Source organism: Vombatus ursinus, unplaced genomic scaffold (genome assembly GCF_900497805.2).
Source record: "Vombatus ursinus unplaced genomic scaffold, bare-nosed wombat genome assembly UNPS02013950.1, whole genome shotgun sequence".
In the NCBI taxonomy this organism is placed as follows: Eukaryota; Metazoa; Chordata; class Mammalia; order Diprotodontia; family Vombatidae; genus Vombatus; species Vombatus ursinus.
The window spans coordinates 2,327,444-2,352,328 of NW_020953728.1; the positions used below are offsets into that span (position 1 = coordinate 2,327,444).

A 24,885-nucleotide genomic window follows, 5' to 3' on the forward strand; every position below is an offset into this window, starting at 1 on the left:
ACACACACACACACACACACACACACACACACACACACACACACACACGTATTTTCAGACTTACCTTAACACAACCTTCCAATGCACTGAATTTACATACTGCCTGAAAAGGTTTTCGATCAATTGGACATGAAGGAAGAGTCTGAAATGGAATTGTTGGCAAATTAAAAGTTTTACATTTTTCTTACATCTTTTATAGTATGTTTTCTATAAAAAATGGAAATGAAACATTGTTTTCCCTCAAATATCATCAACTTGAAATCTATTATCAGCTTCATTTCCTGCTGATAATATGGTAAAATAGACATACTATATAACCACTTATGACACATACAAATCTGTTAACAACACAGTGCCCCAAACAACTCTTTAGGACTTTAAATTACTGTAAAGTTGCTGACCTGAGGAGTTTCCTCACAGGGAACTCACTATAACTAATAAAATAACAAGTCTGGACCCAAAAAAATTTTTTTTTAAGATTTCTTTGGTTGATAAGGAGCAAAAATCACTAAACCAGGCATCAACATCAAAACTACGACTTCGGGCAAATCACTTTACCTCCCAGGGCCTTAGTTTCCTCACTAATAAAATGAGGTTAGGCCAGACGACCACTTAAGAATGTACTTTCCAGCTCTAAAATTCTATTATGCAGTCTATGACAAAACATAATAAAGAAAATGTTCAGCAAGATATATCTATATACACACATATGTATGTGTGTATACATGTACATATATATTACACACACATAAACATGTATATATTTTTCCTACTTAATTCGCTGATGTCTTTTATTTTCTATTATTTATTTATTTTTAGTAGGCCCTACCCCCACCTTTTGGTTGACATATAATTTCATAGGCATAGCAAAGTAACAGTCTGTAAACTCCCTCCATCAATGGAGATAGGCAACCAAATGTACTTTAGGAACTCTTAGAGTAACCTGAAGCACTGAGTAGCTATTTAAGTTACCTATGTACAGTCACACAGATAGTGTCTGTCAGAAGTCAAGAACACCCCATCTAGATAACTATGTTATCTGCTTCTCATCTGCTGCCTTAAAAAGATTAAACTTTATTCAAAGCAACCTGAGAATGGATCTGTGACCCCTTTTGTCCAAAAAAACTAAGTTCAAGACAGAATACAAAAGAATATTTATTTTTCATAATAAATATGCTTCACTTATAATTAAATTTTTTTCAGCAACATGATAAAAGTTCTTCAAGAATTTATTCAATGTGTATGCTCCCTCCATCAAAAAGGTTGTGACCCTTTTAAAAATAAGTGGCTGGTTTTCTAAAGCTACCGTAGCCCCAAAATTCATGGCTTCAGTCAACCTGATAACTAGCCCGCTCTCCCCCAGAAAAACTTCTTTGGCCTAACATTCAAGGTCCACATAAAGGTAAAGTGTAAATATTATACACATATATCATAATATATATCACACACATACATTTATAGTTACATATGGATAGAGAGAGAACGAGAGCACAACAGCAGATTTTGAAGCTGAATTTGGAAGTAAACAAAAAATGTTAAGGCAGCGATGAGGAGGGAGAACATTCCAGGCATAAAGGACAGTCAGTGCAAATGTATGAAGCTGGGAGATGGTGAATAGTGTGTCAGGGCCAGCAACCAAGGCTTTATTACTAGATTTTAGCATATGTGGAGGGGAGTCAAATGTTAGAAGAGTAGGATGTGAGAAGGGACCAGGCTGAGAAGAGTCTTAGGTGATAAACAAATATAAAAATATTTGATTCTAGATATAAAAGAAGCCACTGGAATGTATAGAGTAGACAGTAATAAAGTGAGACATTCTTTAGGAAAATCACTAAGGTAGCTGTGTGAAAGGATTGGAGTAGGAAAAGAGATGAGTGACAGAGAACAATGAGAAAGCTTTTGCAATAGTCCAACCAAGAAGAAATGAGGGCGGGAACTAGGAGACATATAGGAGTTAAAATAGGAAATTATAAGATGGCAACTGCTTGGATGTGGGGTTTATAAGAGTTAAGAATAAATATTAACACCAAGGTTGTTAACATAGATGACTGTGAAGATGGTAGTGCTCTCAGCAATAATAGAAAAGTTCAGAAGAAAAAGGGTTTTAGGAGGAAGTATGAGCTCTGTCTTGGACATGTTGAGTTAAATATGACTACAGAAAAAGAATGGAGTCAAGAGAGCAGAGTAAAGAGTACAACTCAGTACTCCATTAAACCTCCTCCACAAAAATCTAAAAATAAACTAGACCAAATTCTGATCAGAAGATACAAAAAACAATATAACACTGAGTCACTTTTCCAGCCCAGGGTAGCTAAAGGAGATGAAGAGAGGTACATAGAAGAATCTAGCACTCAGAGACTGAAAGAGAGCAGAGACTAGACACCAGAGCAGGAAGGATGAGGGCAGAAAGGGATCCCAGGGAATCCAGCACAGGGTGTAAGAACAAGTACCATCTGGTAGCTCTGTAGCTCGAAACCCAGTTCTAGGTCACAGATCCAGTGCAGAGAAGGAGGCACAAGTTTGGGTCCTGTTTATGTATGGAGAAAGGAAAAAGTCTTAGAAGCAAACAGCAGCTGTATGACTCTAATCACAGAAAATGCCTCAGTTCCTCCAGTCCCATGTGGAATCTTGCAGTGGAATATCTAAGGCAAAAAGTCCCAGGCAAAAGGGAACCCTGATATCACTCACTCTGAACCTGCAGTCTCCCAGTAGAATAACAGTGGAGGATTCCAACAGCAATCTACTGAAACCGAATAGTAGCGACAAGTCAACAGACCCAAATAAGGGTCAGAAATTTGCAAAGCTCATACCAGGAGGACAGTGAAAACATTTCACCATGGATGACATGACTGTAGGAGCACTGAAAGATTGTAGGCCCCAAGCCTGAGTTGTGAAAGCAGCCGCAACAAGACAAAAGAAAATGGAAACTCAAGTTAGCTATCCCACCAGAAATGGACAGAGTTCAGCACTAATATAAAATCTAAAGTCAAGAATTAGGCTGGAAGAAAAACCAAATAAAAGTGAATCCTACCACAAAGAACTATACATATCCCTTCCACATCGCGACTTTCCCCATCACAATTTCATTAAATCACAGATCCCCATAAGAATAAAATTATTGTAAATGGGAATTTTGGGAGGAGTTTTGCAGAAGCCACAGTATTTTTACTTAACATTGACCTACCCATAGCTTATAACCAAATATTTAACCCAAATTTTACAATAAGGTACTGTAAACACCCCATAAAAGAAAAAGAAAAAATTCAGACTTCTTCTCTGTTGAAAAGAGGGGGCCAAAAAATTTAACACAGATTTTCCAGATCACAGGGGCACCACATCCCTACCCCCTGTAATGTGAAAGGGATAACTGTATTGTAGCAAAGGGAAGCTCAAGACACAAAACTAGAAGGAGAATGACTACAAAACATCTAAAAGCAAAGCTGCAAAGAAAAATGCAGCTTGTACACAAGTCAAAGAATTTATAGAAGAGTTAAAAAAGGCATTAGAAAGAGGGCTAAATAATGATTGTAAAAACCAGATGAGAACAATAGAGAAAAAAGTGTGAAAAGATGTGAGAGCTAGGGAAGGAATAAATGAAAAGTAATTTAAGTGCTTGAAAAGAGGTATAAATCCTTACTCAAGAAAATAACTTCTTGAAAATTGTAATTGGCCAAATAGAAGCTAATGTCTCAGACATCAAAGGGCTGCGGGAAGGGGGTGGGGTGGAGATTGAAAAAACAAACAAGAAAATAAGGAATATCTCGTAAGAAAAGCAACTAACCTGGAAAGCCAATAGATAATATAAGAATCAATTAGATTATCTGAAAACCGTGAACAAAAAAATAGCCAAGACATCATACTTAAATCACAAAAGAAAACCGTCTAGAAATCTTAGAACCAGAGAGCAAAATAGAAAATGAAAGAATCTACCAGTCACCTTCTGAAAGAAATGACAAAATGAAAACTACCAGGATTATAGCTAAAATCCAGAGCTCCCAAGTCAAAGAAAAAATACTGAAAGAAGCTAGAAAGGAAGAATTTAAATGCAGAGGAGTCACAGTCAGGATCACATAACATTTAGTAGCCACTAAAAAGGAGAAGAGAGCTTGGTATACTACACAAACAGTTCTCACTTTACACAAATTCGACTCCCTGGCAAGTGTGTGGCAGGACCTTGCATGGGCCCAGGCTCTGGATCCCAGCAGGTGGAAAGGAAGTAGAGTCAATGTAGCCCCTCACCAGGGGTCCTCTGTTCTAGGCAATGAAGCCACTCTGGCTGGGGGAGCCCCAAGAACTGAAGCCATGTCAGCTGCAGGAACTGCAGAGGAAGCAGAACCCCATGAGGGGAGGGGAAGTCTGAAGAATAGTCCACTTACATTAAGTTAAAACTAACTATACTTTGAAACAGTGGTTAAAAAAAACGCAAATAGAAACAAATCCTTGAGGGATATTTTTATCTGGCTGGTGACAAATTCAGAAGTTTTGCAGGCTACGTGGTCAATGGGCCCAACTTTGAAATCTCTGTTGCAGAAGCAAAGGATCTAGACTTAGAACTAAGAATAACTACTTGGTAAAACCAAGTATAATCTCCTACAGGGACAGACCTTTAACAAAATAGGGGACTTCCAAGCTTTTCTGATGAAAAGACCAGAAACAAATAGAAAATCTGACATGCAAACACAAGAGGTAAAGAACAAATAAAAGGTAAACATGAACGAGCAATCGTAAGGGTCTAAACAAGGTTAAACTATTAACATACATTTCTGTATGTGGAGAGAATACATGAAACTCCATAGAATACTATCATCATCAGGGTCAGAGAAGGAGTCTAGTTAGACAGAGGGGTTGAGAATGACAGTTATGTTTTGATGATCTCAAAAAGAATGGGAAGGGTTGGAAAGAGGAGAAGAATACACTGGGAAATGGGTAGAGATGAAAATATGAAAAATTATCTCACATGAATGAGATTCACAACAGAAGTCTATACAATAAGGGGGGAGGGGAACAAGTGACACTTGAATTTCACTCTCTTATCAGAACCAGTCAAAGGGAGGAGAGTTAGGTACAAAAGTGAAACTAATGGAATAGGAGGAAAAGGAATTCAGTCAAATGGAGTAATCAGAGGAAGGTTAGATTAGGAGAAAAACTGTATAGAAGCAAAATAAACTCTTAAAGAGGGTTTAGGGAAAAAGAGAAGAATAGGTATGAATTTAAGTATAAAATGGAAGAGGACAGCAAAATGAATTATAAATTAGAATCTAATAAAAAGTTATTTGCATGAAACATACCTGAATTAGATTGACATGAATTGTTTTTGCTTTTTTGCTTTTTTAAAAGAAGGAAGAATAAACATACAAACAGAGTCAGGTATAGAAATTTATCTTACCCACCAGGGAAATAGTAGGGAAAGGAGTTAAGAACAAAAAGAGTGGAGGGGAAATAGGAAGGAAGGAGAGTACATTAAAGGAGGCAGTATTTAGAAATACAACAGACTTCTGAAGAGGACATAGGATTAAAAAGAGAGGAAAAAAAAGCTAAAGAAATTGGGATGGAGAGAAATATACAACTCTCACTCATGACTGTGAATGTGAATGAGAGGAACTCATTCACAAAGATGACAGCAGAATAGATTAGAAACCAGAATCCAAGAATATGTTGTTTAGAAGAAACACACTTGAAACAGAGAGATACACAGAGTTAAAATAAGAGACTGAAGAGCTGCAGTTAAAAAAAGAAAAAAGGGAGAAGTAGCAATTAAGCTCTCAAACAAGGCAAAAGGAAAACAGACTTAATTCAAAGAGAAAAACAGGGAAACAGACAATTAGGTGGTACGGTGGATAGAGGGCTAGGCTTGGAGTCAGGAAGATCTGAGTTCAAATCCAGCCCCAGAAATTTACTAGCTCTGTAACCCAGGGCAAGTCACTTAACTCTATTTGCCTCAGTTTCCCATCTGTAAAATGAGCTGGAGAAGGAAATGGCAAACCACTTTAGTATCTTTGCCAAGAAAACCACAAAAGGGGTCACAAAGAGTCAGACATGACTGAAACAACTGAACAACAAATAGGGAAACAATATTTTACTAGAAGATACCATAGACCGTGAACAAATACCAATACTGAATATATTTGCACCCAATGGTACAGCATCAAAATTCTTGAAAAAAAAGTTAAATGAATTACAGGAGGAAAAGGTAAAATTATATTAGTGGGAGACATTTCAGGCCTAGGTAACTGTTGTTGTTGCTTAGTTGTAATTCTAATCATAAAATAAAAAAGAACGGTTTTAAGAAAATGAACAGTTAGAAAAGTTAGATATGATAGATCTCTGCAGAATACTGAAAGAGAAAAGAAAGGAATATACTGATTCTGCGACTCTGCATGGCATCTTCATAAAAATAAACCTTGTATTAAGAGAATAACACCCCCAAAACAAATGCAGAAAAGCAAAAATAGTAAATCTATTTATTCCTGACCATGAGATAAATGAAAACTAAGTAAAAATTATATTTAATGAAGAACTTTTGAAGCAAAGATTAAAAATTAACTGGAAATTAAATAAGCTAATCCTAAAGAATGAGTGGGTAAAAGAACAAATCATTAAAAAATGATTAATTTCATTAAAGATAATGACAACAATGAGGCAGCGTGCCAAAATTTGTGAGATGTGGCCAAACTAGTACGTAAGGGAAAATTTACATGTCTAAATGCTTACATCAATAAAAGATATTAAGAGCAGAACAAGTTGGGCATTCAATTTAAAAAAAAAGGCTATAAAAAGGAAAAATCAAAAACCTCCAATTAAACGTCAAAACAGAAATTCTGAAAATCAAAAAGATTCATAATATTGAAAGTAAAAAAAAGAACACTGAATTAAGAAATAAAACTAGAAACTGGATTTACGAGGAAAAAAAATAAACTATTAGTTAATTTGATTAAAAGAAAACCAAATTTTAAAATTCAAAAATGGAAAGAGTAAATGCATAACCAATAAAGATGAAATTAAAGCAATTATTAGGAGCTATATTGCCTAACTATATTCCAATAATACTATTTAAAAAAACACCCATTAGATTTTGAAATTTTTGTTACAATATTTTTATAAAAACTCACACACATACTTTTAAGGGGTACTAGAAACTCAAAAGAATTATCAGAGGAATCATTCAAATATATTTTTTAAAAAATATTAGCCAAATAGCCTTCCTGGAAAAATTTGCAAATAGGTTGAAAAAGAATCCATGGACTAGAAGGAACTTTACAATAACACCAGAGACTCCTCCATAATTATTTAGCAAGATTTAAAAAAAAAACAACACTCTAATCAATAGGTGCCAGTGCTGTTAAGACTATGGAAGGTCCCACTATCAGGTGAGGAAAGGTTGGAGTAAGAAAGCACTTTACAAATATTTTCTCATTTGATCATTACAATAACTCTTCAAGGTGTTATTAACCTCATTTACAGTTGAGGAAACTGAGGCAAAGAAAAGTTAAGTGACTTGCCCATGGTCACACAGCTGATAAGTGTCTAGTCTAAGGCCAAATTTGAACTCAGGCCTTCCCAACTTGAAGCCCAGTGCTCTTGCCACCATACCACCTAGATACCTATCAAAAAAAGATTTTTAAAGTTCGAGTTTTTTCTTATAATATCCATAGAAAATAATTTGTTTTTAATTATTTAGTTTTCTGTATGGGTTTTAATTGTAATTTAAAGCTAAAATACTCAGAATTTTAAAAATGTTATCTTTAAAATATTAGCAAACATGTTGGTTACTGGTGAAAACTACCTCTATCACTTAATAATCTTATTGTTTTAGTTTCATAAAACAATTTTAAGTCTATTTTAATGGTGATCTTTATTATTTTCATAGTATCAAATGCCCTGCAGAATGAAGACAGCTCACATCTCAATAGTTTCACAACTATAACTACTTTAATTAGCTTTGGTAAATAATAACTCAATTATTACCTGTTTTTCTGATACAGACTCATATATACAAAAGGTGAACTAAATCTCTCTAATTTATATATATATGTATTTAGATTTTATCACACAAACCCTTTTGTGTGATAAAATACATATTGCATAGATAAAACTATGTGCCACCTTTAAATATCCACCACACCCCCACAATGAGATCTAACCATACCCCAACAATGAGATCTTTGGAAAGAAAAACGATGTAGTTTTAATATTGAAAAATAACACCAACTTAAACAGGCTAGATTTAGAGATTTTAGAGAATCCAAGTATGGGGAAAAGACAAGCCTGTTTTCAGATATTCTTGAGCTTATCTGCTCATAGGTTTTTAGAACCTTTACTCCTAGAAAGGGTGAAGTATCATGTAACCAAAAAAAAAAAAGGTATTTCAAAATAAAAAGCAAATGTTTGGAAATGCATACCACTGTTACCCTTCTTCAAAGCACTCCAATGTTGCCTTGTTCAACTCAATCCCTAATTTATCCATACTTTCTTATCATAGGCTACTTTTGAAGTTCTAAGTTTAGCCCAGTCTGATTTACTCCCTTCATCTCTCCCCAACTATTCCAACCCCCAGTGTACTCTTGCCTAGAATCTACACAACCAGGAGTGTGCTGTAAATTTTTAAATGTCTCTTCAGGTAACAAATGTACATAGGATACACTTTTAAGTTTAATCTGTATTACTTAACATTTTCTCCATTACTTTCTCAAGTCTAGATAATCAACAAAACAATAAATCAAATCCTGATTTGTAGGATTTGCCAATTTCTCAAATCAAATGCTCACACTAAAAATTTAACAATCATCTCTCACAAGACTCAAGAACACCCCTTCTGACCCAGCCCTCAATCAACCTACTTTCCTCAGTCAATCTTCTTGGCACAACCCTTAACAAACTTGGCTACAGATTCTAGGTTCAAGGCAAAGTTCTATGAATAGCAATCAGGCTCCCCAGCTCCCAACTTTTCAAAGAGGTTGTAAAATACTCATGATTTCCAAAGAACATTAAGAAATAGTTCTGTAAACTGATAAATCAAGTTAGGCTTTTAGAAAAATTAGGATTAAATTAGCTTTTTCATCCTACAGGAAAAAGAAAAAAAAATACATATATATATGTGTGTGTGTATATAAATATATATATATACACACACACATATATATATGTACATACCACCTATTTTCTTTCTTTCTTTTTTTTAAAACATTTTTTGACATTTAAGACAAGTTTCCAGTCTATGCTATTTTATGTTCCTTGTTTTATTCAGATGTACCCCATCTCCAATTTAATTACAATATAAACATTTGAATTTATTACAAAAGTCATTAGGGAGTATTCATTTTACAAAGGGAATTTGAAGGGGGCAAAGAGAGAACCATTAAGAAGAACTTCCCTAGTACATCTAAATGCTCCCAAATAACTGCTTTGACAAAGAGGCTTAGCTTCAGAATGAGAGTAAATTAAAATTCAAATGTAAGAATCAATTCATTTTTCAAAAATTAGAAATTGACATAAAGCTTCTCTAAAAGTTAATTTTCACTGGAATAATTGATTTCTAAAACATCACATAACCTCATATCCATTTACATATAGCAAGGCATAAATATACACAACTATACTCATTAGAAATGGATTTAAAAGGATCGTGGACATTTGGAAACTCTTATTCATTCTGAGCAATAATGCTTTCAAGTAGTTCTAAACGAACTATTTACTTTGTAGTACATAAGCCTCATCTGTCTGTAATGAACACAACAATTTCAACATTCTTGTCTGATTTCTTAAAGCACTACTTCACTGAGGTAAATAATATTTTTGTAATGCAAATCACTATTTTATAAATTAAGATTTTCTTAAAACCAGGAACCACTTGTATTTTGATCGAAAAATTCAAAGCATTTTTTAAAAATCACAAATTTGTGAGTTTAAATCATTAACAATCATCTCATATTCAAACAGCACCAAAATTAATTTGTTTCTTATAACTATAAAGAGTCCTTCTTGTGGAAGTATATAACACTGAGACTTCAACTGTTATAAAAAGTATTAAGAATTAATATTATAATGGTGTTCTGTAACACAAAGTAATTCCCCTCAAAAAGGCAAAATCATTAAGGGGGAGTTTAGGGTGACCACACTAAGAACAGGACTTTTCTTTTACTATGTAGATGAAAAAGCCTCCCTTTTTGTTTGCTATGAAGTCGTTACATGGAGTAGTTTCCAGAAGATATCTTCTCAAAGGGGTTATAATAGTAACATTGATCTCTTCGGGGTCTGTGACATCAATCCTGATCTCTGTTTAGTAATTCCATATACCCTAATTTTAACTATAGTAGTTCTGTCATACCATTGCTATCAATTGTCATTCTTTATTTCATAATTACAATAAAATGTGAATTGGGAAAGCCAACTGCCAGTCAGAACCTGTCTCCAAATAGATGCTCATAGGTTCTAAAATCTGGTCCACTTGCATTAGTGATATAAATGCTTAGATTACTTAAGAGTTTGCACAGTAGGGGCAGCTAGATGACACAATAGATACAGCACTGGCCCTAAAGTCAGAAGGACCTGAGTTCAAATCCGGCCTCAGACCAAACACTTGATACTTACTAGCTGTGTGACCCTGGGTAAGTCACTTAACCCCGACTGCCCCCCCCAAAAAAAAAAGTCTGCCCAGTATGGCTGATCTTTAATAAACCTTGTCTTTGGCTGAAAGAAGGTTTGGGTTTAATTCATTTAGGCAGGACGCGCATGTAATGATTTTGGGATCCCAGTACCCCTAGCATCTAAACCTCAACATTTTGGTTCCCTGAGACTGGGAAAAACTGCCTAATTCCAAATTCTTCTCCAGTCAAGACAGCAAGGTAGGTAAGCCCTGAAGGTGCTTTTCAGGCAAAACAGTTATGAGACTGTCTTGTACTCAGCCTGATGCTCTCAGTTTCTCGGTCCACTGGTTTGGTTCAAGGCCATAGACCTGGATACACCTTCCACAGCTTAGAGGACAAAGACAGATGCCCTATCTGGAAGCATATGTCCAATTCTGTTAATTCTCCCGGTTGCTAGGGAATTGGGAAAACAGCAGGTGCTTTTTGGTTCCCTGAGGCTTGCTTACTTCCTACCTTCTAAACTCTTGGATCCTCCTTCAAGGAGGTTACAAGGAAAAGTTAAAACAGCTAAAAACATCTTAGTAGATTCTAGAGGTTTTGTGATCGATCTTTAAGGAGTTTTGAAATACCTCCTTACAACCCTGATCACTCTTCTCCCACTCCTTTCCCTTGAGTCAAGAGGGTATCTCTGTTAACCTCTCTAGTAGGAGAAGAGAGTTTCACCCTTCCCCTCCACCTTTGAATTCAGCCTCCCCCACCTGGCTAAAGGAAGGAGGGGGGAGGGGCAGAAACTACAGCATGGGTCCCACTGGCAATGGCCTTGGGCCTGGGGCAACCTTTGCCTGGAAGTTATCACCCACGTTAGGCACATCTTGCTTACCCACCCCCACCTCAACCCCCAGAAGCTATTGGGAGACAGGGAAGAGGGATGGGTCAAGGTAAAGATGCTAACCAGCCTCTGAACTTGGCTATGTCCTCTCTTTTAAAGTTGTAGTTTCAACACGTTAATGATAAGATGCCAATTCTCTGCGTAAAGTAATTTGGAAATGGTGATCAACAAAATTGAAGTCACATGATTGGTAATGAGTTTGTTTCAAGTTTCAAATTGGTAAACTTTTTGTATCAGTTATGTCAAGCAAATTTTCATAATTTGGCTGCAGCTAAAACAATTTGGTTATTGTTGGTTGTTGTTTTTAATGTGTAAACTTGACAAAAAACTTGTTTGGGTTATGGCTTGCTGAGAATTTGCAACTTTATAGAAATAATCTCTAACGTTTGGCTTTTTACACCAAGACAAATTAAAATTTGAGATGTAAATCCTGGAAAAGTTTTTCCTAAGCTGTGATTAGTGAAACTTGCAATTTGAGGTAAAAGCTCATGGGACCATAAATTATTTTATTTATTTTATTTTAAGTTGTCATAATAATAATAATCCATCAATAATCAATAATCCACCATCTCTGAAAGAGGTGCCACAGGCTACTCAGAGAGAATGAGATACTGGCGGGAAATTTGCATCAGGAAAAGCTGAGAGGACAATTTTTAGCCTCCGTCAAAGATGGGATCCTCCGGGCTCAGTTTCCCCATCACGTTCCTTCGAAAAGGAACGTTACCCACCTGGCTATTCCCGAGTTTGGCCGTAGCCAGATTCGATATTGCATGGTTGGAAAACTGAATTATCTGAATCCAAACAGAGCTAAGGACGTTTTATCCTGTCATATTTGGGCCCTAAATCTAGTCCCTGCTTTTATCCCTTTATAGCAAATTTCTATAATCAGAGCAAGTGCTCAGTAAAAGATCAATGCAAATGTGTGAGATTTTGCTGTTCTGACTTGAATGTGTAGTCATTCAATACCCCCAAATAATAGAAATTAAATCAGAAACATCTTCAGTTTGGTTTGGGGAGGAGAATTTCAGTGATAATTGAAGTGAAAGTCAGTCTCTGGCAAATTTATTTGTGTAACTATTGAATCCAGGGATGGAAAAAACTTCTACCTGCAAAAGTGTTACTTAAACTTCTGAAAAAGTAACAAGATCAAATACTCCTGCAGGTCAAATGTAAATGATTTTAATGGGGCTCTTACACTTTTATTTCTCCCTATATCCGGGCCCTGCAGTCTTTTCTGTCAGATTTGTGTCTTCCAGACTACAGGCCATTCACCTACAGTTGGTAGCAAACAGCAGGTACCAGCCGATGTTCCCTCATCATTCCCTAGATGCATCCTATGCTTGGCTCCAGTCAACCACTTCTTTGGGACCCCCCTGAGGCAGGGACAGTTCTATACCCCTTGCCAGCAGGAAGCAGTTTCAGAAGCCAAGACCTTCATCCCTTACCCCAAAAGAAGTTGAGTCCATTTGTTTGAGGGTGAAATGATGGGGATGGGAATCTAAACCCCTAAAAGGAAAATCTTTGGGATCTGGACCCCAAAAAAGAAAATCCCTGGACTCTTCCCAAATCTCTGGCATTTGCCTGAGGATGTAATCCACTCAACTGGCCTTTCATTGTGGCTATGTCCAATCTCCTAATTCTGTTCAGTTACCTCCCAATTGCCCCTGGCCACTTCCCACCTCTAATCATATCTTGATTCCATTCTCCCTTGGTCAAGTGGTCCTAGTCCCTGTTCACCCCAGCTTACTGGCCACTCCCATGCAGACACTCCTTAGACCCCTCCTCTAGTCACCTCAAATGACTTGGCCTCTCCTAGATCCCTCCCACAGTCTTTCTGTATATAAGGCCCATCTTGTCTCCATTAAGAGGCTCAGATTCTTAAAATCTGGCCCGCTTGCATTAGCGATATAAATTCGGGAACAACTCGCATGTTATGATTTTGGGGTCCCAGCACCCCTAACATCTAAACCTCAACATCCCCAATGCTTAATCTTGTCTGACCTGGATAAGAACCCTATACAAAACTACCACACTTCATTGGTTTTGGGTACTCCATTCCATTTGGGGCCCTATCAGGGAGGCCAAATCCACTAGGGTCCTGGAGGACCTGACCTGATTCTACCTTCCTCCCTGACTGCCTTTTATATTGCAGGTCACCTGTTAATTGAAAAAAAAAAAAAATAGATGCTCATACATGTATTAAGTGTCTCTGTCAAATTTCTATTTCTTTTATCTTGACTACCAAAGAATAACCTCTGAAAGGTCTCTATTTCATCTTACATTAAGAAGTTAGTTGACTAACTGTTGAGGAACAGAACTGGAAGAAACAGCGTAACACCATGCTCAATTTTATGCTACAAGTTTACGTGAGCTAACATCAAATAGGTTGTCAAAAACAAGGTGATTCTACAATTGCTCCCAAATTGCTTCCCTAATCCATTCACTACAGAAGCTCTTCCAAACCTCTTCTACTTTCTCTAATACTACTTCCTTTGCATCCTGCTCTCTGCTGAAGATGTTTCATATTTTGACAAATTATGGCCATTCAATGAGAGTTTCCTCTTCTTACCTCTCCACATTCCTCTGACATAACCCTGAAGACTGAGAAAATCAAAATGATGCTATTCTGTAACTGATTTCATTTTGTATCACTACCAACATTTTGTATAAGTCATGTTTCATTTGTCTCTGAGTTAAGTTTGGAAATTCAGCTTTTCTGTAAATGACTTCTTATCTTTGAGTTAAAATTTAGTTCAGTTTTCCTGCTAAATTGCTGTTCTGTTATCCTTGAAGATTACAGGTGAATGCCAGAGTCTGGTCTGTTATCTCTGCAACCCTGGCCATCCTTTAAGGAAGTCTGGTTTGTTATCACTATGATACTAACTAGCCATGCAGGTGGACACCACCAAAGAGCTTTCACAGGAAGAAAATAGAAGGAAGGGTTGCTGCTAGCCCTACATTCCAAATTTCTAGCCAATCATACTGTCCCTCACATCTATGATGCTATAGGCTTTGTAAACAATCATACTGTTTTCTCCGTCTATGATGTTGCCTTCTAGTTTCCGGATGCTCCTGCTTTTGTACATAAAAATGATCTGCCAGCCCTCATTCAGGATTTTTTTTGGCTTGCTGAGTAGCTAAGGATCCCTTTTATTGGTAACTGCAGGCCTTACCAATAAATTTAATGGGCTCAGAGCTTTAAGTTCAGTTTACCTTAATTTCTTCACCAGGGAGAATAGGGACTGGGCTTGATTGTTTTTGCCTTTCTTTGAATCCTCTGCCCTTAGCACAGAGCATGGTACATATTAGGTGCTTAATAAGTGCTTCCTAACCAACTCTTAATTCTATCTCTGTCCATTTTCTCCAGCAGATTGTTCCCACTTTCTCCGTAATTTCTCCCTATCTACCTGCTCCAACACTCATTCCCATGCAACTTTCATCCTTAAAAGACTCTCACTAAATCCCACTGAATGAACATTATTTAAGAAAAAAAAGTTGACAAAAGCTAAGTTGTTTTATTAGAAGACAGTTATGTCTCCTCCCCTTCTATACAAAAGAAAGGTCCTCTATACTCAGGGCTTCCACTTCTTCTCTCATGTTCTTCCAAACTCTCTGCAATCTGGCTTTTGACCTCATCATTCAACTGAAACTTGCTTTTTCTAAAGTTATCAATCTTTACTAACTTCTTAAACACCAAATCTAACGGCCTCTTCTTGATTCTCGTTCTTTTCGACTTCTCTGCAGCATTTGATATTGTTGAACACTTTCTCCTCCTAGATACTCTCTCCTTTCTGGTATCTCATGACCCTGATCTCCTCCTACCTATTTAACCACACTTTCTCAAAGTCTGTTTCTGCCCAGAGTCCTCTTTCTTATCTACAATCTCAGACATAGAAATCTCATCAACTCCCTTGGGGCTCAATTAACATGTCCATGCAGATGAAACTTCTAGTAGCATCACAACTTCCTTTTGGGCATTTCCAAATGGATGGCCCACAGGCATTTCAAACTTAGAGTATCTAAAATAGAACTCATACATTATCTTTCCTCTAAAACTCAAAACTCTTCTTAACTTTCCTTTTTTTTCCTAACAACTTTTTTTTAAATTATTGTTAAGAATACCACCATCCTTCAAATCACCAAGCTCCTACTTTCTCTTTCTCCTCATATATTTGACTGCTAAATCTTGTAATTTCTTTCTCTACAGCATTTCTTGCATATAACATTCTCTCTACTATACAGCCATCATTCTAGTTCATTCTCACATCATCACTTATTTGTGAATAGCCTTCTAATCTATCCTATACTCAAAATGATTTTCCTAAAGCATAGGTCATGTTGCCCCCTACTCAATAAACTTTAATGGCTCCCTATTACCTCAGAACCTAAACACAGAGTCCTTTGTTTGGCCTTTTAAGCTGTTCACAACCTGGCTCCTTTCTACTTTTCCTACCTTCTTACATTCTACTGCTCTCGACACTATGACCGAGCCATTCTGGCTACTTATATTTCCTCAAAAATAGCTCTCCATCTCCCATCTACCTCCATTTGCACTGGCTATTCACCATATCTGGTATGCCATCTCTCCTAACCTTCAACCCTGGTACTTCCCTTAAGATTCAGCCCAAATTCCACTACTATATGACCTTTCCTGGTTCCACTAATTAGAACCATACCCATTAAGGCTGCCTTCCATCTCTTCTGGATTTATATTGTATCCTGTTATTTACTACATGCATTATTTAATTCTCCTTGAGGACAGGGACTGATTTTGCTTCTTTGTGTGCATCTCCAATACATAGTAAGTACTTAGTGAATGCTTTTCTGATTAACAGAATGATGAAAACAGGAGGCAAAAGACCCTGGAACAATCCTATTTTCTAACTAAGTATACCTAGAAAAGACATTTTACTACTCTGAACCTCAGTTTTCTCATCTGTATAACAATACCTACCGTGCCAACCTCAGATAATTGCTGAAACAGATAAAATAATGTAATGGAAAGCATTTTTAAAACTATAAGTTTTAGGGGCAGCTAGGTGACGCAGTGGATAGAGCACTGGTCCTGAAGTCAGGAGGACTCGAGTTCAAATCCGACCTCAGACCAACACTTGACACTTACTAGCTGTGTGACCCTGGGCAAGTCACTTAACACCAACTGCCTAAGCAAAAAACAAAACAAAAAAAAATAAGTTTTATATACTTTATTTTTTAATTTAATTTTATTTTTATATACTTTGCTAAAAGTGTCAGTTGAGCATATCCGAAGATAATTTTACTATACTTTCACCAGATGAAATACCCAGGTCTGCATATACAGTTCCACAGTCAATCAAAAAAAAAATTAAAAGTTTTGAGAGCAAAAGAAAATTTGGAGGAAATATGTGAACACTATCATTTGAAAAATCATACTCAATCAATGAAAAATAGCTGAAAAAAATAGAAAGGCAGCATCTCATTTTTTGAATGTAGATAAATATCTGACTGATATTCAGAAACTTATTACAATATGTAGTTTATTTTTATAAACAGACCTACATCAAAAGCATTAACAAAAATAAAATTACTTTTTAAAACAAATTAATACCAAGAGAATAATTGTCTAGCTAATTAATAACTTTGATTAATATTAGAGCATTCAGGGTTTTAGTTTTTTTCTCAGACTTACCTCTGCCCATTTAAGAATACAGGTAATGCAGAAGATATGATTACAGTTTTCAGGAAAACCAACTTCCTTCTCTAACATGCAGGAAAGACATATTGGGCATCTATCAGCTTCTTCATATGGAATGACAATGGAATGAGGACACATTCTATTTTCTTCACCTAATAATAAGAACACTGATGTGATCTCAAATTTCATATTTATTTCACATCTAAATTTTTTTTAAAAGTCATATAAAAAGAATGCACTTTTGAGGACAGCAACATCTTGAAAAACTATTATATAAACAACCTTACCTTGATTTTGTAACCTAGGTTTTGCTGCTAAGTAGGATGGAAATAAAAAAACAAACATACCTTCAATATCTTCATGCTCCTCATCCCCCAAATTTGAAATACTATTATTTTTCTTCTTCATTTCTTCTTGGAAAGGAGTTCCTAAAAGATCAATCAGGAGAGACAATTTAATGGTTGCTTTCACACATTTACAATTTTTTGCCTCTACCATTAGTAGGAGAGTAATCAGAAATTTCCAGTAGGAATAGTACAGTATGTACGTATTTCTGTACACGCATAAAAATTGGTCCCTGCATTCACAGTTTTTATAACCTAGGGGTGATAAGGTACATACAAATTAAACAATTTAAGATAGCATCAATCGATAAATATTTATTAAGCATCTACTAAGTACAATCCCTAATCATAATAAGCTCCTAGGCTGAGAGAAGAGAAGAGAGAAACAGAGGTTAAATACAAGGTAATTTGGGGGAGAGGAAAAGGAAGGAAAAGGAGAGAGCAGGAGGGGAAGGAAGGAAGATAAAGAGTAGAAACTGTGTGAGAAAAAAGAGACTCAGATGAAGGGAAGAAGATCAAAAGTATCAAACTACAGGATATAAACAGTAAATACAGAAAAGAGAAATATGGGACAGAGAATCTGGGAGAATACCCACAGTTAGGGAAAAAGATGTGGATAATGAGCCAGACAGACTGAGGAGGGGTCAAACAGGTAGGGGGTTAAAACGGAAGAAAGTCATAAAAACAGACAGTATATAGAAAAGAGAGGATAGCCAACAATATCAAACACAGCAGATAAGGTAAAAAAAGATTAGAATTAAGACCATCAAATTTGGCAATTAAGACATCACTGGTAATTTTTGAGAGAACAGTTTCAATTAAGTGATAAGCTGGAAGTCCAGTTGCAAAGGGTTGAGGAGTGAAAGGAGAAGTGGAGGTGGTAGGGATGGAAAACATTTTTATGGTGTTTGGATGAAAATGGGGGAAAGAGAGTCAGAGGGGAATCACAGGGTCTTATAGAGATTCTTTAAGTATGGGGTAGACTTGGGCATGTTCTACAGCAGTATATTAGGAACCGGCAAATTTGGGAAGGTTGTAGATTCAAAAGAGAAGGAATTATTAAGAATACAATTTGCTGGAGAAGACAAGAAAGGATGGGAATCAAATGTATATGCAGAAGGACTGGCCTTAGAAAAAAGAGACATGCCTTTGGCACAGGAAGACTAGGGAAAAAGAGTCAAGAGTTTTGAGATGAATAGTATGGCAAAAGAGTGAGTTCATGTCAGATGGCCTGATTTTTTTCAGTAAAAGAAGGGGTTGGGTAAGTAGAGGAGGTTTCAGAAGGGAAAAGAAGATCTGGAAGTTTCTGTGGGGAGAAGTGAAGGAATCAGGGAGATATTAAAGAACTGCCTTGCTTCAGAGTGAGGGCCAGTTGAAGTTGGATGACATGAATTTGTAATGTACCAGACAAGACAGGTGTGAGATTTTCTCTAGCTTTATTCAGCAGTTTGTGAATAAAAATGGAAGATTGAACAAGGGAGGCAAGGGATGTAGGAGCTGAAGAGAATGTACAAGTAAAAAGGTGGAAGTGAAAGAATGAAAGTCTCACTAAGGGTGAAGAACAGGTACAAAAAAAAACACAGAGAGAAGTATAATGACAGGAGGTTTTGGTAAGATAGTATAATGTCAGTGTATCTAAAGTGGAACACCTGTGGGTAAAGGTAAGCTCAACAGTAACTATTCCACATGTGTCTGAAGTGGAATTAAAGTGATACTCATGGAACTTGAAGAGTATGAGAAGGTTGGGGAGTTAGATGGTAAAACTACATGAATATTAAAGTTCCTCAGAATAAAGGCAGGAGTTGGGAAACAGGAAAATGTTGAGCCAGGTACTAAAAAAACAAAAAGAATGATTTGAGGGTGATAAAATTTTAATTATATGTGAAATTTTCAATTTCACTTTTTAAAACTTTTAAATTTTAATTGCACTTAAAAGAAGGAATGGTTACTGGGTAAAAGGTGACAAAGAAAGAGTCTGGAAATAAAGATGGGAAGCAAAGAATATTACAACTTCACCTCCAGAATCAATGAAGTGGAGGAGAGGTGGTACAAGATAGTGGTGTCAGAGATGCTATAGCCAGTGAGAGAGAGAAAGCAAAGGATATAAGGACAGACGGGAGCCAGGTCTCTAGGAGGACTAAAAGATATAAAGTGTATGAGAGAAAGAAGTTTCAGATGAAGGGAAACATATCATAAAGTATTAAACTATAGGTTATCAATAGTAAATACAGTAAGAGTTTAGAGAAAAGAGAAATAAATGTAGCCTGGAACTATCAGGGAAGCAAAGTAATTTAAACCAAGCCTACAAAGAAGTGGTAGGATTTAAAGTAGAAATAGAGAGTGCAAAGACTGGAATGAGCAGAGTGTTTCAGGGACACATCACAGAAATGAGGATCACTGGACAACTCTATGTTGAAGAATAGAGGGAAGAAGGGAGAACCAAACGATGAAAGAATGTGAATCCCAGATTAAGGATTCTGGACTTAATGTGTCTAGAGACAAAAGCAAAGTCCAATGCTGTAAAGGTCACTGCATAGGATCCTGGAATCTATGAGCCAAGCTAAACTAGAAAGATTAAAGAGCAACATCTTCAGTTTCAATGAACTTAAATGAAGAGGAATGGGTGAATTTAATTCAGGTGCTTATTATATATACTACTGTGGACAAGAATCTCTTAGAAGAAACAGAGTAGCCCTCATAATCAATAAAAGGTGATAAAAGCCAGTACCTGGAATAATCTCAAAAATGACAAATGATATCCATTCAATTCCAAAACAAACCATTCAACATCACAGTACAAGTCTGTGCTTCAACCACTGGTGCAAAGAGGCCAAAATTGATCAGTTCTACGAAGACCTACATCTTCTAGAAATAACACCAAAAAAGATGTCACATTCCTCATAGGTGATGGGGATGCTAACACAGGTTCAATCAAAAGATAATTGGAATAACAAGCAAATTTGGCCTTGGGAGTACAAAATGAAGCAGAGTGGGAACTAACAGTTTCGTCAAGATAACTTGCTAGTCGTAGCAAATACTCTTTTCAACAACCCTAAAGGCAACTCTACGCTTGGCCACCAGCAGATAGCCAAAATACAAATCAGACTAATTAAAAAACTTTGCAGTCAAAGATGAAGAAGCTCTATACAGTCAGAAGCTCTGTGTAAGACCTGAAGCTGACTGACAGATCATGAGCTTCTTCTGGCAAAATTCAGATTTAAATTAAATAGGAAAAGAAATGGAAGCAGCATCCGATTTTATGTCCTTGGGCTCAAAGATCACTGGAGATGGCGACTGCAGCCATGAAATTAAAAGACACTTGCTTGGAAGGAAAGCTATTGCAAATCTGGACAGCATACTGAAAAACAGACATCATATTGCTGACAAAGGTCCATATAATCAAAGCTATGGTTTTTCCAGCAGCAATGTATGGCTGTAGAGTTGAACTATAAGGAAAGTTGAGTGCCTCAGAATCAACGTTTTTGAAAAAGCTCTTCTTTGCATGCCTTTTATATGTGAGAAAATTCCAACTCTCCCTTTCCCCTTCTCCCAGTGCATCCCTCTTTCTCACCCCTACATTTTTTTGAGATCATTCCAATATAATTGTCTCATACTTGTGCCTTCTGTCTAAGCAGACTCCTTCTAAATGCCCTAATAATGAGAAAGTTCTTAGGAGGAGTTACATGTATGATCTTCCCATGTAGGCATGTAAACAGTTTAACTTTATTGAGTCCCTTATGATTTCTCTTTCCTGTTTACCTTTTTATGCCTCTCTTGAGTCTTGCATTTGAACACCAAGTTTTCTATTCTGCTCTGGTCTTTTCATGGGAACATGAAAGTCCCCTATTTCATTAAATGCCCATTTTATCCCCTGAAGGATTATACTCAAGTTTTGCTGGGTGGGTTATTTTTGGCTGTAATCCTAGCTCTTTTGCCTTCCAGAATATTATATTCTAAGCCCTCCATTCCTTGCAGGTAGTCTGATAATTCTTAAATTACCTCTCCTAGACCTATTTTCCAGGTCAGCTGCTTTTCCAATCAGATATTTCACATTCCCCTTTATTTTTCCATTCATTTGACTTTGTTTTTTTGTTTCTTAAGATAGAGTCATTAGCTTCCACTTGCCAAATTCTAATTTTTAAGGAATTATTTTCTTCAGAGAGCGTCTGAGCCTCTTTTTCCATTTGGCCAATTCTGTTTTTTAAGGAGACCTCATCTTCAGTGAATTTTTGCACTTCCTTTTCCATGAGGTAAACTTTTTTTAATGGTTTTTGTTTCGTGCCTCTTTTACCAAGCTGTTTATTCTCTTTTCATAATTGTCTTGCATCACTCTCATTTCTTTCCCCAGTTGTTCCTCTACCACTCTTACCTCTTTCTTTAACTTTTTCAGGAATTCTTCTTGGGCTTGTGTCCAATTAACATTTTTCTTTGAGGTTTTGCCTATAGCTGTTTTCACACTGTCGTCTTCTGAGTTTATGACTTGGTTTTCCCTGTGACCATGGTAACTTTTTTTTGTTGCTTGCTTATTTTTGAGCCTATTTCTTGACTTTGAACTTTATGTTAAAGTTGAGCTCCACTCACCTAGATGTGGTAAAACACTGTCCCAAGTTTCAGGCTTTTTAGTACTGATGTTTTCAGAGCTTATTCTGGGGGGTCCACAAGTTTTTGGTGATTCCAAGGTGGTGTAATCCAGTAAAAAATGTGATCACTGCTCTCCTGGTCTGCTTTCTGGTTTTTACTGAAGAAGGGCCCATTGCTCCCCTGCAACCACAAGCTCTAGCACTCCTCCTGGCCCTGGAATTACAACCCGAAACTAGGTATGGGCAACAGAGTTGGCAATTAGCACTAGCTGCACCCAGTGTCAGCAAAAAGTCCTCTGTAATCTTTTTCTGACCAGTTGTTCTACCCCCTTAACATCTCTGGGCTGAGTCCTGAGGCTGTTGCTGCTGCTGCAGCTGATGCACTCCAGGCTGACTTCCAACCTGTTGTCACAGACCTCTCCTGCTGACCTCGTAAGTCGTCTTAGGCTAGAAAAAGTCTCACACTGACCTTGTGTTGGCTCTGTCACTCCAAAATTTGATTTGAAGAGTTATTTTAAAGTTGTTTGGAAGAGAATGTTGGGAGAATTCAGATGGGTTGCTGCCCATACTCTGCCATCTTTGCTCTACCTCCCACACATACTCTAACATATGTGGTATGTATGTATATACACACATATATTCAAACGTGTATATATAGTATATATTCTAGTAGGCATATATACACACATACATGTATATATAATTACATACATTGATACATACCTAATTACATGTGTATATATATGATGTATAAAAACATACATATCAATTGCATAAATTAAATGAATAAAATTAAATGAAAAATTAACACTGCACTAGGAAATAAAATCCCTTTCCTAGCACTTAATAGCTATGTCAATTTAGAAAAATAATCTATCATCTCTGGGCCTGTTCTCAAAAAAAAAAAAAAATTTAGAGAATACAGTTGCCTGGAGGTATGAAATGATCCCTTGAGGTCCCTTTCAGTTTTAATACCTACAATTCTGTTTCATAATTAATATCACCATGCCATTTTAAGACATTCACAGGAAAGCCTATGGAAAAGTTTAAATAAGAACTCGGGCAATCCAAGAATACCATTCTCTGTCTTGACATACCAAGAGAAATTTTTCAAGACCCACATTTTTAGAAGTTGTATTGAGGTAGTTCCACATCTTTTGAAAACTTTTCTAACTTTCCATACCACACTCCAAATGAAGCAATACTATCCAATGATTGACAAATGGATTCATTACCAAAGGGCAAATTCATTAATGATTGTATCTAGTGATATTCTAACATTCTTTATTTGGCCACTCCAAAAAAAATGAATGCTAAACCATTGGCTGAGAGCTCCCCTTTCTCCTCTCCTCATCTCACCTTATGTGGGCATACATCTTTCCTAACTTATTTCTCCTTCACTCTATCTCACATAAAGACACGGCACTTTGTGTTGAGGACAACTCTTTTACATGCCTTCTTGATTCTATCACCCTTCCCATCTCCTCCAGCACACCGCCCCCACTATCTCCCTAAATTTTACCTCTTGCTAACCATTGGCTTTTTCCCTACTGCCCCTGTCCCCTCCATCCTTTAAACAAACAAACAAAAACAGTTTGTTTATTGTTTTAATGTGTAAACTAGCCATAAAGCTTGTTTGGGTTATGGCTTGCTGAGACTTTGCAAGTGTATAAAAATCTCTAATGATTGGCTTTTTACACCAGTGTCTCTTAATGCCTTCAAAGGGAATTCAGAGAGTTAAATAAGAGAAACAGATAATCTAGGGATGAACTAGTTCTGTTTTGAGTAAAAGAAAAATATATCATTGTAAAAAGGAGTAAAAAGGAGATGAACTGGCTACTTCTTTTTTTATTAATTTATTTTGATTTATCAACAAGGGAATTTTTCTCCCCTTCCTCCCCACCTCCTTCTCCAAGATAGCACACAATCTAATATAGGCTACACATACATATTCCTATTAAACATTTTCACATTAGTGATGCTGTAAGTAAGAATTAGAACCAATAGGAGGAACTACCAGAAGAGGAAACATCTGCATTCAAACTCCATAGTTCTTTCTTTGGATGTGGATAGCATTTTCCATCATGAGGCCTTTGGAGACGTCTTAGATCCTTGCATTGCTAAAAAGGGTTAAGTCTATCAATATTAGTCATCGCACAATGTCGCTGTTACTTTGCACAACGTTCTCCTGGTTCTGCTCACTTCACTGAGCATCAGACCATACAAGTCTTTCTAGGTTTTTCTGAAGTCTGCCTACTTGTCATTTCTTACAGCACAACAGTAGTCCACTGCATTTGTATACCACAACGTGTTCAGCCATTTCCCAATTAATGGGCATCCTCTCAATTTCCAATTCTTTGCCACCACAAAAAGAGCTGCTATAAATATTTTTGTACATGTGAGTCCTTTTCCCGTTTTTATGATCTCTTTGGGATACAGCCCGAGAAGTGCTATTGCTGGATCAAAGGGTATGCACATTTTTATAGCCCTCTAAGCATGGTTCCAAATTGCTCTCCAAAATGGTTGCATCATTTCACAACTCCACCAACAATGCATTAGTGTTCCAATTTTCCCACATCTTCTCCAACATTTATCATTTTCCTGTTTTGTCACGTTGGCTAATCTGATAGGTGTGATGTGGTACCTCAGAGTTGTTTTGATTTGCATTTCTCTAATCAATAGTGATTTAGAGCATTTTTTCACATGACTATAGATGGCTTTAATTTCTTCATCTGAGAACCGTCTGTCCATATCCTTTAACCACTTATCAACTGAGGAATAGCTTGTATTCTTATAAATTTGACTTAATTCTCTA

General features: G+C 36.6%; 1 protein-coding gene across 2 annotated transcripts in view; it reads right to left on the reverse strand.

Annotated features, from left to right (window-relative positions):
* SCAF11 (SR-related CTD associated factor 11) overlaps positions 1-24,885 on the reverse strand; it is a 96,458-nt gene that overhangs the window by 37,958 nt on the left and 33,615 nt on the right. For both annotated transcript variants that reach the window (XM_027858964.1, XM_027858963.1), the window contains exons 2-4: positions 17,494-17,574; positions 17,141-17,298; positions 65-142 (exon numbers count right to left, since the gene is read on the reverse strand). In XM_027858964.1, the coding sequence (XP_027714765.1) occupies positions 65-142; positions 17,141-17,298; positions 17,494-17,554 (297 nt within the window). In that variant the 5' untranslated portion in view covers positions 17,555-17,574. The remainder of the gene's footprint in view (positions 1-64; positions 143-17,140; positions 17,299-17,493; positions 17,575-24,885) is intronic.